General features: G+C 45.0%; 1 protein-coding gene across 3 annotated transcripts in view; it reads left to right on the top strand.

Annotated features, from left to right (window-relative positions):
• The first annotated feature begins 11710 nt into the window (after positions 1 to 11710).
• Positions 11711 to 13132, top strand: part of Tbc1d8 (TBC1 domain family member 8) — a 111046-nt gene continuing 109624 nt past the window's right edge. For all 3 annotated transcript variants that reach the window (XM_077792150.1, XM_077792151.1, XM_077792149.1), the window contains exon 1: positions 11711 to 11977. In XM_077792150.1, coding sequence (XP_077648276.1) covers positions 11851 to 11977 — 127 coding nt within the window. In that variant the 5' untranslated portion in view covers positions 11711 to 11850. The remainder of the gene's footprint in view (positions 11978 to 13132) is intronic.

Below are 13132 nucleotides of genomic sequence, written 5' to 3'. Positions count from 1 at the left end.
TTTTACATAAAATGCTAGGTTGGGTGTGAAGCTCTGTGGTAGAACGATTGCCTAGGATGCATGAGGCTCTGAGTTCTGTCCCCAGCACTGCAAAAAATGGAAATCAAACAAAATGGAATGCAGATTTTTGTACCAGCTGTCGATCAGTCACCTTTCAGAGTTAATGCGAGAACATTTCAATCTTTTGTCCTTTGGCTCAGTACCCCTGTGGTGTAAATGAGAGAGTCACCTGTTTGTTTGGTTTTTAACCTTTATTTTATTTATTTATTTATTTATTATCGGTGCTAAGGCTGAACCCAGGGCCTCACCCATGCTAGGCAAGTGCTCTACCACTGAGCCCCAGCCCCAGCCCTGGGTCACTTGTTTTGTGGGGGTTATTAGTACAGATTCTCTGTCTTGTAAAGAAATCAAACAAACTGGTTATAATGCAGGGGAAGCATCTGGAATCGGACATGGCTCATTAGTATATTTCCTAACTAATTCTCCCTGGCACATGTAACAAACTCACAATCATTGTATATAATTTCTCAGATTCTTTTTTTTTTTTTTTTTTTAGATGCAATAGGAACTAACAAGAAAACACAAGATTTGCTTTCCCCTCCCTTCTCCCAGGGCTCATTTCTTCAGGGAGAAGAGCCTGGTCCATGTGGAACTGTGCGGGCTCTGGGAAGGGAATTTCTTTCTTCCTGTTATTTTTTTTTCTTTTTGTAACTTGGAATTGAACCAAAGGGTGTTCCACCACTGAACTACATTCCCAACCTCCCAACCTTTTGTTTTGTTTTGTTTTGAGGCAGTCTTGCTAAGTGCCAAGGCTGGCCTGGAACTTGTGATCCTCCTGGTTCAGCCTCCTGAATCACTAGAATTATAGGTGTGTGCTTGGGAGAGGGATTTCTGAGGAGTTGGATACCAGCTGTACTTTTGTTAGATGCTTGTAAATCATTAACATTTTTATATAAATCCAGAGATAAGGAAATACAAACAAAGGTCAGATAAATTGCCCTAGATCATAAAGGGATCAGAACACTGTCCCTATAAAAATGGATGCCAGGGGACCTTTCTACTATATCCACCCCTGGTGGGTGCTTTCAATGGCTGAATTAACTAAGCCACAGACACAGAGAGCCCCAGTGATTTATATAAGGAAGAGAGTGGTTGTTGTGTTGGCTATAATTTGCCTTAAAATTCTTTAATGCAGGATATAGGTGATATATGCATCTGACGGTTGATTTTAAGCATAGAGAGAGTGCCAGATACTGTAAGCCTAATCATGAGTACACATTCCAGGGCTAGCTAGGCACATCAAATCACCTACAATCCAGCTGCCTTTTTTTCCAGCCAACAATAAAATTGAAGAGCAAAGTGTGTGTGTGTGTGTGTGTGTGTGTGTGTGTGTGTGTGTGTATGAGAGAGAGAGAGAGAGAGAGAGAGAGAGAGAGAGAGAGATATGCTGGCAATCAAACCCAGGGCCTTGTGCATTCTAGGCAAGTACTCTACTATGGAGCCACTACCCAAGCCCTAGAAGAGTGATTCTATGGGTGAAATTCATTATTTTCAAGAAAGTGAGCTGTTTAACATTGATAAAAGCTTTCAGCTCTCACCATCTGGATGGTATCTAAGGCCTGACTTCAATGGTAGTATGTCCAGTTTCCTGCTCAGGATTCTGATGGCCTGATCAGTTTACTTTTAGGATGCAATTACATTTTTCTTCTGAGATAACATTTAATGCAAGGTATGGTCTGAGACCTGAGCTCTCAGAAGTTCAATGAAGGACCACACCTGGGATTTCTTCTTAATAAATGTTTAATAAATGTCTAGCAAAACCTGGTCTGTGATGCTTCCATTTAAACAAATGACCTCTCTTTATGGAATATGGGGAGGGGAGACCTAGGGTCTTCATCTATCTCAAATCAGTGGTGGCCAAATGAGCTAAGGTCTATTTGCAAGAGTGACTGAGTGTGGATAGGTGTGATAGTCAGCTCTGCATTGCTGTGACCAAAATATCTGGCAAGAACAACTTTTAGGAGGAAAAGATTATTTTGGCTCATGTTTCAGAGGTTCAGTCCATGGTGGTCTGACTCCATTGCTCTGGGCCTAAGATGAAGTAGAACATCGTGGTGAAAGGTGATGAAGGAGTCCTGCTCTGTTCATGGTGGCTAGGAAGCAGAGAGAGGGGGAGAGAGAGACAGACAGACAGACAAGTGGGGAGGGGCCTGCAGGAAATATGAAACCTTTCAGAGTACTCCCCCAGTGACCAGCACCATCCAGCCATGCCCTACCTGCCCTCAGCTATCATCCAGTCAGTCCATTCAAACTAGGATGGACCAATCCAGCTACAGCTCCCATAATCTAATCCTGTCGCCTCCTGTAATAACACAGGACCTTTGATGGACACCTCATCTCCAAACCACAATAGGCCATCATCTATGACTCACCATCCTCCTTTCCTAGGTGCTTGCCTCTTCCTGTACTTGGGAGGATGCCAGGGCAAGTCCTTCAGTTCTCGTGATCCCAAAACTATTTCAGAATTGCGGGAAGGGGTGAGACATGTCACAGGCATGCCCAGGGTTAGGACTGAAAAACCCAGAGGAGAGTGTAACAACTACTGTTTAGTATACGTACCTAGGACAAGCCTGTAGCAGGCGTGTGGCCTAGGTTACCTCTTAAAGCCTTGTATGTCTCCTTGAGACACATATCAATGAGGAAAGTAAAACAGTAAGCGGCTAAGAGATTTGTGTGTGCTGGGAACTAGGGAAAGCGGAATTTTGAATTCAGAAGTGCCTTCTGTGAAGTCCATGCTGTTTGGCTCTAGATGATGATGATGGTGGCGGTGGCAGCAGTGACAGGGACAGCTCTCATCTTTATTGGAAGTAATGCTAAGTGAAGCAAGTGTGACGCCACTCTGCTTCCATGAATAGACTGAAATCAACTTAAGGCATGTGTCCACGGAAAACACTTTGCTTTGGGACTCAGAAAAGCTCAGGAGCAAGCATGATGTGGGTTATTGGCAAGTTAATTAAACTTTTCTAAGGTCCCTGAGTTTTCTCACCTATAAAGTGGGACCAGTTTTGCTTTCCTTCTAAGTTTATCATGAAAAACAAATGACATGTCTTTTGAAAATTCAGCTGTGCTTGTTGCATAGCTCTGCTCCCTTTGGGGAATATTCCCCTAGTAAGATGGGACACCAGGAACCAGGATTGATTCTTTTTTCAATCCTAGAAACTTCTCCCACTGCCAGCCTGTTGAACACACTCAGAGAATGTTTCTTGGCTTAACTAATCCTGAAAAACTTGTCAGCCTATTCCTGGGCTGCTTGTGACTGATTTTGTGCCCTCAGGATGGGAGGCACTGTGGCAGAAAGTGTGACTAGACTGGGTGCCTTCGCGGTAAGTGCCTTCACGGTAAGTGCCTTCACTGGGGCACAGGACTGTAGAGACAGGGACAGGAATAGAACCCATATCCTGGATCTCTGGGCTTCCCTTCATAGCACCTACGTCATAAGAGGAAACACAAAGTGAGGATTTGGAGAAGTAATACAGCTGGAAATGTGAGCAAAAGTCAAGCCAAGAAGGAGAACTTGAAAGCTGTTTTGTAAAGGAAAACAGTCTTTTCAAAAGCATATATTATTGTAAAGTTAAAAAAAAAGTTGGGGGCTGGGGTTGTAGCTCAGAGGTAGAGTGTGTGCCTAGCATGCATGGGGCACTGAGTTCGATCCTCAGCACCACATAAAGCAAATTAAGGACATTGTGTCCACCTATATCATATATATATAAAGTTAAAGCCGGGCGTGGTGGTGCACACCGGTAATCCCAGCAATTTGGGAAGCTGAGGCAGGAGGATCCCAAGTTCAAAGCCAGCCTCAGCAACTTGAGAGGCCCTGAGCAACTTAGTGAGACCTTGTCTCAAAAAAAAAAAAAGTTAAATTAATGTAAAACTGTAAACAACTTCATTTAGTAACTAATTCGAAATGAATGAAAGTCTGCAGATAACACAAGTGACAGTTTTGGTAAGAACTGATCAGTGTTACTTAGGAACGGAAAACAGAAATGTCTTACAATTTCCTTCTTGCTTTGGGCCTACTATTCTTAAAATACTCAGATTTTCTTGCCCATTTCTAGCTCCTTTTCATTTTTCCTGCTTTATAGGTGTGAAGGGAAGGGCAAGGGGCAGGTTGGGCCCTGTGGCGGGGACCTGAGCCAGGGCTGTGGGTCTAGGGGAGGGATCCCAGCCCAGTGCCACCCCTGAGTACAAGCCAGAGTCACACAGATAGCATCGTATGGCACGGTTCCTCCTTTCTGTGACAAGAGGGTTTTTTCATTGTGGTAATTAGTATTTTTTTTCTTATTTATTTTAAAACTTATTTTAATTATGCAAATCTATAAGTTATAATTTGATACATGTATACAGTATGTAATGATCAAATCTTAAACATTTTAAGTCAATTTCTTTTAAAACATTTCTTAGTTGTTGATGTACATAATATCTTTATTTATATTTATTTATTTTATTTTTATGTGGTGCTAAGGATCGAACGCAGGGCCTCACGCATACAAGGCAAGTGCTCTACTGCTGAGTCACAACTCCAGGCCATTTTAAGCCAATTGTAATCAACAAATAATAATTGTACATATTTATGGGGTGTGATATTTTAATACATGTATACAGTAGGTATAGATCAAATTGAGGTAATTAATGCATCCATTTTTATTTTTTTGGTACAGGGATTGAACCCAGGGACACTTAACCACTGAGCCATATCCCCAGCCCTTTTTATTCTTTACTTTGAGACAGGGACTCCCTAAGTTGCTGAAGGTAGCTGTGAACTTGTCATCCTTCAGCCTCAGCTTGCTGAGTCACTGGGAATACAGGCATGAGCCACCCTTCCTAGTGCTTTTCCATCCCTTTATCATTACTTTGTGTTTGGAGCCTTTGAGCTCCTCTGAAAAGAGATTTTTGAGGTTTCTCACCAAACCCAGGGGCATTTCAGCCAGTCCCCACTAGCTCCGTTCATGGTACCACAAACCTGTGGTGGTTATGAAGTTTTTGTTTTGTTTTGTGATGCTGAGGATTGAAACCAGGGCCTTACACATGTTAGACAAGTACTTTATCACCGAGCTACATCCTTAGCCCTTTTTATTTTTATTTTTTTGGTACCAGGGATTGAACTCGAGGGCATTCAACCACTGAGCCACATCCCCAGCCCTACTTTGCATTTTATTTACAGATGGGGTCTCACTGAGTTGCTAAGCACCTTGCTTTTGCTGAGGCTGGCTTTGAACTCACGATCCTCCTGCCTTAGCCTCCTGAGCCACTGGGATTTCAGGCCCTTTTTATTTTTTTATTTTGAGGTAGGGCCTCACTAAATTGCTGAGGCTGGCCTTGAACTTACAATCCTCCTGCTTCAGCCTCCTGAATAGCTGTTATTGCAAGCATGTGCCACGGTTGTGAATTTTGAATGGTGGTGTGCTATCTTTGACTGTTCGTGGCCTTACATTCAGTGTGCTGTGTCCCTTGCTCCTGTGATGGTTCTCAGATTGCCACAGGGACAGATGTGTCCTAAACATGCCTGCTTCTCCAGATGTGCCTCACCAATGGCTTCAGGCTAAGGACTAGCATCTTTTCTTGCCTCAGGGTATAAGCTCAGTGGAGCATTTTTGTCCAGGGTAGGAGGGGGAAAGTATCTTTGAAGGTCCTTTACTTTTTCAACTTCTCTCTGCTTTTGTACGGCTTTGGTATGATTTTCAAAGAGTTGAAAATGTGGCTGTCATTGTAAATATAAAAAGAAGATGGGCCAGAGATTTTTTTCAACTCCTTCGTTGATAAGGAAATCAGTAATGTGTTAAGATGAATTCAAAGGAGAGTATAAAGAACAGATATATAGGCATAAATGTGGATATTATAATACATTTTTATAATAATCATTTCATTTATGTAATATTGTTTTATATTGTACATAAATTTTACATCTATAATTATAGTAATTTAAGAATATTAATATTCTAATCATATCAGGGGTGTCAATATGGACCAAAGTTTACTGGCATTGCTTTAGACAAGAATCATTTCCATTCCCATCTGTTTTTTAACAAGTTACCTTCTAATGTGTTCAGTAGTTTTCAACATGTTCACAGTATATTCATAAGCACCACCACATTTTCCAAAATATTTTCATCACCCCCAATATGTAATACAATAAATCATGGATGATTATATGCATATTTGTAAATATCACTGAATCCAACCTTACATTTCATCCTTCTTGATAGAACACTCTAGAATTTAATCCCCTACTCAATCCTCAGCTGCCTCCCAACACACGTGGGCAACATTTTCCATCTGGCTCAGGATATGATCTGTTTCTACTTCCCCATCCCCTGGCTGTCCTTCAGTCCCGCTGCTGGGCTCTGCTGGGAGTTTCCTCTCATGGTGGTCCTGGGGTTGGTGAGGTACACGGGGGAAGGTCTGGAGAAGAGGCATTCATGTGAAGGCCCTGGTGGAGTCGCCTGAGGTTTTCATGTAAGTGAAGGCAAATTTCCTCCTGCGGTGAGGAAAGGCTACTTTGTAGGCAAGGGAAGCTTGGGATTTGGACCTGACCAAACAGTCTCTTCACAAGCCTAGTGTCCTACTCCTTCCCAATCAGGGTCCCCATCTTAGCCACGGAGCTTGCTAAGGCTGAGCAGGTCACCTTTGCAACAGTTCTGTCACCTGCACAATTATATTTAGGATCTGAAGAAGACCTTGTCTGTCCTGTGGTTATATAGACAAGGGATTCTTTGAATTTCGCCATATGGAGACCTTGAAATGAGAATTTAATTGTTCATGCTTATTTGGTTTTTTGTAATTCTCCCAGGGCACACAGGAACAGCTATCTAATTCTACAACCTTTTGTGATGATTTCTGTTGCCACAGAAATCATGTTTAACACCAGCAAGAGCCCCAAATCCTTGTCCTCCTTCCTCTCCTCTACTACCATCAGTACTAATTTGAGTCCTCCTGCTGCTGCTGAGTGGCACGGGTTCCTAGTCTTCCTTCTGTTCCCTACACATGCACAGATTTGTGCATTACCCAGCCAGAATTCCACAGTGAGGAACTGTGGTCACTCTTGGTATCAGCCAGGGTGGGCAACAAACAGAATCTGCCTCTGAATGTTGGAACAGATGTGCTGTGGGCAGGATTTGGGAAGTATCTGTATTCATTTGCTGGGATGGCCATATCAAAGTTCCACAAACTAGGTGGTTTAAACACAGAAAGAGTGTTGGAAGGGGCTGAGATCCAGGCTGGTTCCTTAGCTTCTGGCACTTTTTTGGCATAACTCCAGTCTTCTGGTGGTATTCTCCCTGTGAGTCTGGCTGTTCAAATTTTCTCTTTTTGCAAGGATACCAATCTTATTGAATTACAATCCACCCTAATAATCTCATTTTAAACTAATTACATCTGCAGTGACTGTATTTCCAATTATGTCACATTCTGAGTTACTGGGGGTTAGGACTTCCACATATGGATTTGGGGGGACAAAATACAATTCATTACACCATCAAGGGGTGATGAGCATGCAGAAATAACTGACAATAGGAAGTTGTTGGCACCCATGCCGGATGTTCTCCATCATCTCCTCCAGTTACACTCTCCGACTTTTTCCACCTTGCTCTGTGCTGGGAGGCTGACCTCTGAAACCTACATTCCCAAGCACCCTGACCTCCCACAAGTCTGATTTGGGTAATGGGAGACATAGGTAGGAGCTTTGGGGGTGGGAAGGGAGAAGTCAGGCTGCAATACCCCATCCCCTCCCAACACTTTTTATATTCCTGTGTCTCCATGATTCTTTCCTACTTAATATTGGGCAGGTAAAAGCTTAATAATGTTTAAAACATGAGTGAATGTGTGTGGATTGTGTCAGGAGCACATTCAGTAGTATTAGCTGATGCTCATGAGAGCTTACAGTGTGTCTTGTCTGTGTTGTTATAACAGAAAACCACAGACTGGGGGATTTACAAAGAACATAAATTTATTTGGTATTGGAGGCTGAGACATCCAAGAGCATGGCACCAGCATCTGGCGAGGGCCTTCATGCTGTGCCATCCCTGGTGCAGGGCAGAAGGGCAAGAGAGGGAGAGCAGGAGACAGGGACAAATTTGCTTTTATAATAAAGCTTCTCTTGTGATAACTAACACACTCCTGAGATAATGACATTAATCCATTCATCCATTAATTCAATCCATTCCTAAGAAGAGGTGACCTAATAACCTCTTAAAAGTACCACCTCTCAACACTATTCCATTGGGGACTAAGTTCCTAACCCATGCCCTTTGGAGATATAGTCAAACCATAGCACTATATATTCCAAGTGCTTAAGTATATTCTACTCTGCATAGTTATGCAAGGGAGGTACTGTAAGTATTCCAATTCTGTGACTGCATAAACTGAGATTCACTTGAGATTTCTATCTTGCCCAAGGTCAAGGTCACACAGCTAACTAGCAGCAAGTTTGGGATTTGATGTAGGGCTGCCAGCCTGCACAGGCTGCCCCAAACCACAATGCCATATTTGTTGATCTGTTTTCCAGATATGCCCTCCCCTACAGGCCTGCATGGCAAGTCTGTATTCATTTTTCAAGTTCCCATCTAGCAATGGTGGTTCTCTGGAGCTTTCTCTGTCCCCTTCCCCAGGAGCTCTCCATTCACACTGTGTTCTCACTCCTCCCTGAACACGTGGCTTTTGATTTCCACTACACCTTTCTGCATCTGTTTCCCTACCTGTGTGTTCCTTAGGGCAGGCCCATCTCCCATTTATTTCTGCAACTTCAGGGCAGAGAAGGATATTGGAGAGTGGCAGGTGCCAGAGAATGTTTCTGGAAGGAATATTTTCTTGTCATCCCTGACTGCTGTGTACACCCTTGTGTACCCTAGGCCCCTGATTATATCTGACTCCCTTAATTGTTTTCCCCCCAAAGGAAATTTGTCTGTGTCTGGTCAGTCCTTGACAACTGGCTTCCCTGCTGTCCAGGTGAGTGGTCTCGACTGTCTGTTTCCCGCAGGGCTCTCTATCAAATCTGATCAGGGTTTCTGTTTCTTTTTATTTTTCCTTTTGGTATCAGGGATTTAAACAGGGGCATTCAACCACTGAGTCACATCCCCAGCCCATTTTATTTTTTTTAAATTTTGAGACAGGGTCTAGCTAAGTTGCTAAGGCTGTGTTTGAACTTGTGATCCTCCTGCGTCAGCCTCTCACACTATTGGGATTACAGTCATGGACACCCCACTCGACTACTCAGGGTTTCTGAGATGATCCTTTTGGTCCTCTGCAAACAGGTTCCTAGGCTTTTTTTTTTTTTTTGTGGTACTGGGGATTGAACCCAGGGCCTTGTGCATTCAAGGCGGGCACTCTACCACCTGAGCTATAGCCCCAGCCTGGTTCCATTTGGTCTTAGGTGTCCTGTAAGGATTTAACTAACACTTTTAAGTTCTGTCCTAGTTAACAGTCACACTGTAAGGGATACCTTTGTTAAAACTGAGGTGCAGGGATATTCTGATAGACTTTTTCTTTGCCTCTTTGGCTAGGATGTTGGATTTAACTGCTTCGCTGTGGAGATTGCTGTGAGCGCAACCCGCCCTCCATGTTCAAGGACAGCTGTTATGTGTCTTTTTCTAAAATAGCCTTGAGAAAATACTCATTTTAAATGTTTTTATTAGTACATTATACTTAATCATAATAGTGGGGTTGTGACATATTCATAGATGCATATGACATAATTTTGTTCCATTTCAATCCCCAGTACTGGCCCTTTCCCTCCCTATCCCCTTCCTCTATGCTACTGATTTTCCTTCCATTTATTTATTGTTTTTTAATTGCTGCATTATAGTTATATATAAAAGTGAAATTTGCTGTGATATAGTCACGCATGCATACAGCATAGTTTGGTCCATTTTGTTCCACAGTTCCACCCCTCTAATCCCTCCTCCATTCCCCTTGATCCCTCTCCTCTACCCACTATTCTCCCTTCTGTTTTCATGGGATTCCCCCCTTCTTAAATTTCCTCATTCCTCTCTAGCTTCTGCCTATGAGAAAAAACATTCTATCCTGGACTTTCTGAATTTTGTTCATTTCACTTAAAAAATTCTCCTGTTTCATCCATTTACCAGCAAATGACATAATTTCATTCTTCTTCATGGCTGAGTACATATTGTGTACATATACCATATTTTCATTATTCATTCATTTGTTGATGGGCACCTTGGCTGTTCCGCAATTTGACTTTTGTGCATGCTCTGTGAATATTGACCTAACACTACAGAATGGCTAATTTTAGTTCTTTTGGATAAATACAAGGAGTAAGATAGCTGGGTCATATGGTGGTTCCATTCCTAATCTTTTGAAGATTCTCCACAGTGTTTTCTAAAGGGGTTGCACTAATTTGCAATCCCACCAACAATGTACATTTCCCATCCACCTCCTTGCTAGCATTTATTATTATTTGTATTGTTGATGATTGCTATTCTGACTGGAGTGAGATGAAATTTCAGTGAAATTTTGATTTGCATTTCCCTGATTGCTAGGGACTTTGAACATTTTTTCATATATTTGTTGGCCCTTTATATTTCTTCTTTTGAGAAATGTCTGTTTAGATCTTTTGCCCATTTACTGATTGGGTTATTTGTTTTTTGGTGTGTGTGTGTGTGTGTGTGTGTGTGTGTGTGTGTGTGTGTTTAGTTCTTTATATATTTTTGCATATTAATCCCTTGTCAGAAGAGTAGATGGCAAAATTTTCTTTCATTCTATAGGCTGTTTCTTCCTGCTTTTGTTTCCTTTGCTGTGCAGAAGCTTTTTAATCTGAAGTTATTCTACTTATTGATTCTTGGTTTTATTTCTTGAGTTTTAAGAGTCTTATTAAGGAAGTCAGTGCCTGAGCCAATATGTCCTCACTCTAGGGTTTCTTCTAGCAGTTGCAGTGGTCTGACACTTGCCTCAGGTTCCCCAACATCTCTGCCTTTTCTGCAGCTCCAGCGGTTCCCTTGTGAGAGCCTCACACACGTGTCTTAAAAGTAATGATATCTGAGTGATGGATATGCCAGTCATCCTGATAGGATCATTGCACGCTCTACAGTACTGAAATATCATTCAGTGCCTCATAAATATGAACGAGTATGACGTGTCAATTAAAAAATTGTTTAAACGTGTGCCGTGTTAAAAAATTCGAAAAAATTGTTTTTAATTTTCATGCTATTTTGGGGTGAATTAAACAATGTTATTTGAAACCCAACGCACTTGGGTGTACTGGCCTGCACTCATGCATTCCGTCCCTCCCAGGACAAACGGCTCTGAGTTGGGCAGCAGGACCTCGTGTCCCCTAGGTCCTTCACACCACTTGGAACGAGATGCGTGGGGGGCCGCTCCGCCACCCGAGCTCTTTCCCAGGAGCCGCGGCCCAGGGCCGGAGCGCGGCGCTGCCCAGGCTCTCCCAGCGATCTCGGTGGGGCCTGGAGGGAGGGGACCTGGCAGCGGGATCGGACTTCCTCCCTCCACTCCGGAACTGTGAGCCCGAGCGGCCGGGACGCGGAAACCCGGGAGGCGCCGCGGGAGCCGGCGGGGCGGGGGCGGGGCCGGCGGCGGGGCGGGGCGGGGCCGGGGCCAGGGCGGGGCGGGGCCGGGGGCGGGGCCGCGCGTGGGCTGCGCCGGGTGCGCGGGGCGAGCTGCTCCCGCTGCGCTCCCGGGACTGCGAGCGCTGGGCACCGGCCGGTCTGCGGTTCCCCGCGCGCAGCCGCCGCCGCCGCCGCCTCCTCCCGAGCGCTGGGCCCGATGCGGCCGGTGGCCGCGGCGATGTGAACCGGGGCCCTCGAGCGCGGCCGGATCGCCGCGATGTGGCTCAAGCCCGAGGAGGTGCTGCTGAAGAACGCCCTGAAGCTCTGGGTGACCCAGAAGAGCAGCTGCTACTTCATCCTTCAGCGGCGCCGCGGGCACGGCGAGGGGGGCGGTCGTCTCACCGGTAAGGGGCTCGCTGGGGTGGGCCGGGCCCCGGGCCTCGCTCCCTGCCGGGCCGCAGCTCCCAGCTCGGGGCTGAGTCGCAGGTGGCGATTTCACGGGAGACACCGGGCCAGGACGGCCCTGCCTCGGGTTTGTTTTCCTTTCTTCTGCATTTCTCGTGCAAGCTCCCGAGGAGGTTGAGCCAGAGGGACTGGCGGGCTGGTGCATTTTTCCCGGGTGAGGCAGGTGTCTTTGCCACCTGGCTGGGTGAGCACCTGGAGGTCAGACTAGGTTCCAGGAATTGGAGAAGAAACGCCGACTGGAGCTTGGCCACAAGGCGCGCGGGAGTGGGGACGGTGGGGGGATGTCCCCTGAGAGGAGAGTGGACCTCGGTGCTGGGTGCCAGGTGACAGCGGGGCCTCAGGGCAGGCCTGGACTTGGCCATCTGGACGTGGCTGAGGCTCCAGGTGGTGTCGCGGCCAGGGACTCGCGGCCAGCCCATGGTGAGGCGCAGCTTGGGAGGTCTGGTGTGTGGGCCTGGGACTGTCTCTTCTTGCCTAGGGGAAACTGAGGCAGTGTGATTCCCAAGCTTATGATCTTAGCAAAAATAAGCATAGGTTCCACACCCCTTCAGTATCTTCTGAGGAATGATAGGAAAAACAAAACAAAACAACAAAAACCAAAACCAGACAAAGAAACCTCAGGCTTGTGAAGTTGATGAAAAACAAGGCTTTTTTTTTTTTTTCTTGAAAGTTATGATCCAAAGCTTTTGGAAATTGAGGCCAGCTTGCATTCGCTAGAATGCCTGTTTAAACAGATCAATGAAGGAAAATTCGGTTGTACTTAGGGGACCTAGCTGAAATTTTCCAGTTGCAAAATCTGAATAATAGTGACCTTTTGTCACAGCCTTCCTACAGAGAAAAGCAAGGTTGGAAAAGTCAAAGGACCAGGATTGGGTCCCCAGGTTAACTGTTCATGACTCTTGTGCCAGTCTGGGGAAGGCTTTATCCAGGTCTTGTAAAGTAGGGGAAATGGACCAACATGGCAAAACCAAAAGTTCAAGGGGAGTTACCTCTGGTAATTTAAGCTCAGAGAAAGCTGGCAGCTTGTTTTGTTAGAGGAGGGAGACTTGACAGAGACCCCAGGAGTGGGTAGGAGTTGGCAGGATTCTAGGTGG

The sequence above is a fragment of the Urocitellus parryii genome, chromosome 12, assembly GCF_045843805.1.
Source record: "Urocitellus parryii isolate mUroPar1 chromosome 12, mUroPar1.hap1, whole genome shotgun sequence".
NCBI classification, from domain to species: domain Eukaryota; kingdom Metazoa; phylum Chordata; class Mammalia; order Rodentia; family Sciuridae; genus Urocitellus; species Urocitellus parryii.
The sequence above is the reverse complement of the archived record's forward strand: the minus strand, read 5'-3'. Positions and strand labels throughout refer to the sequence as shown.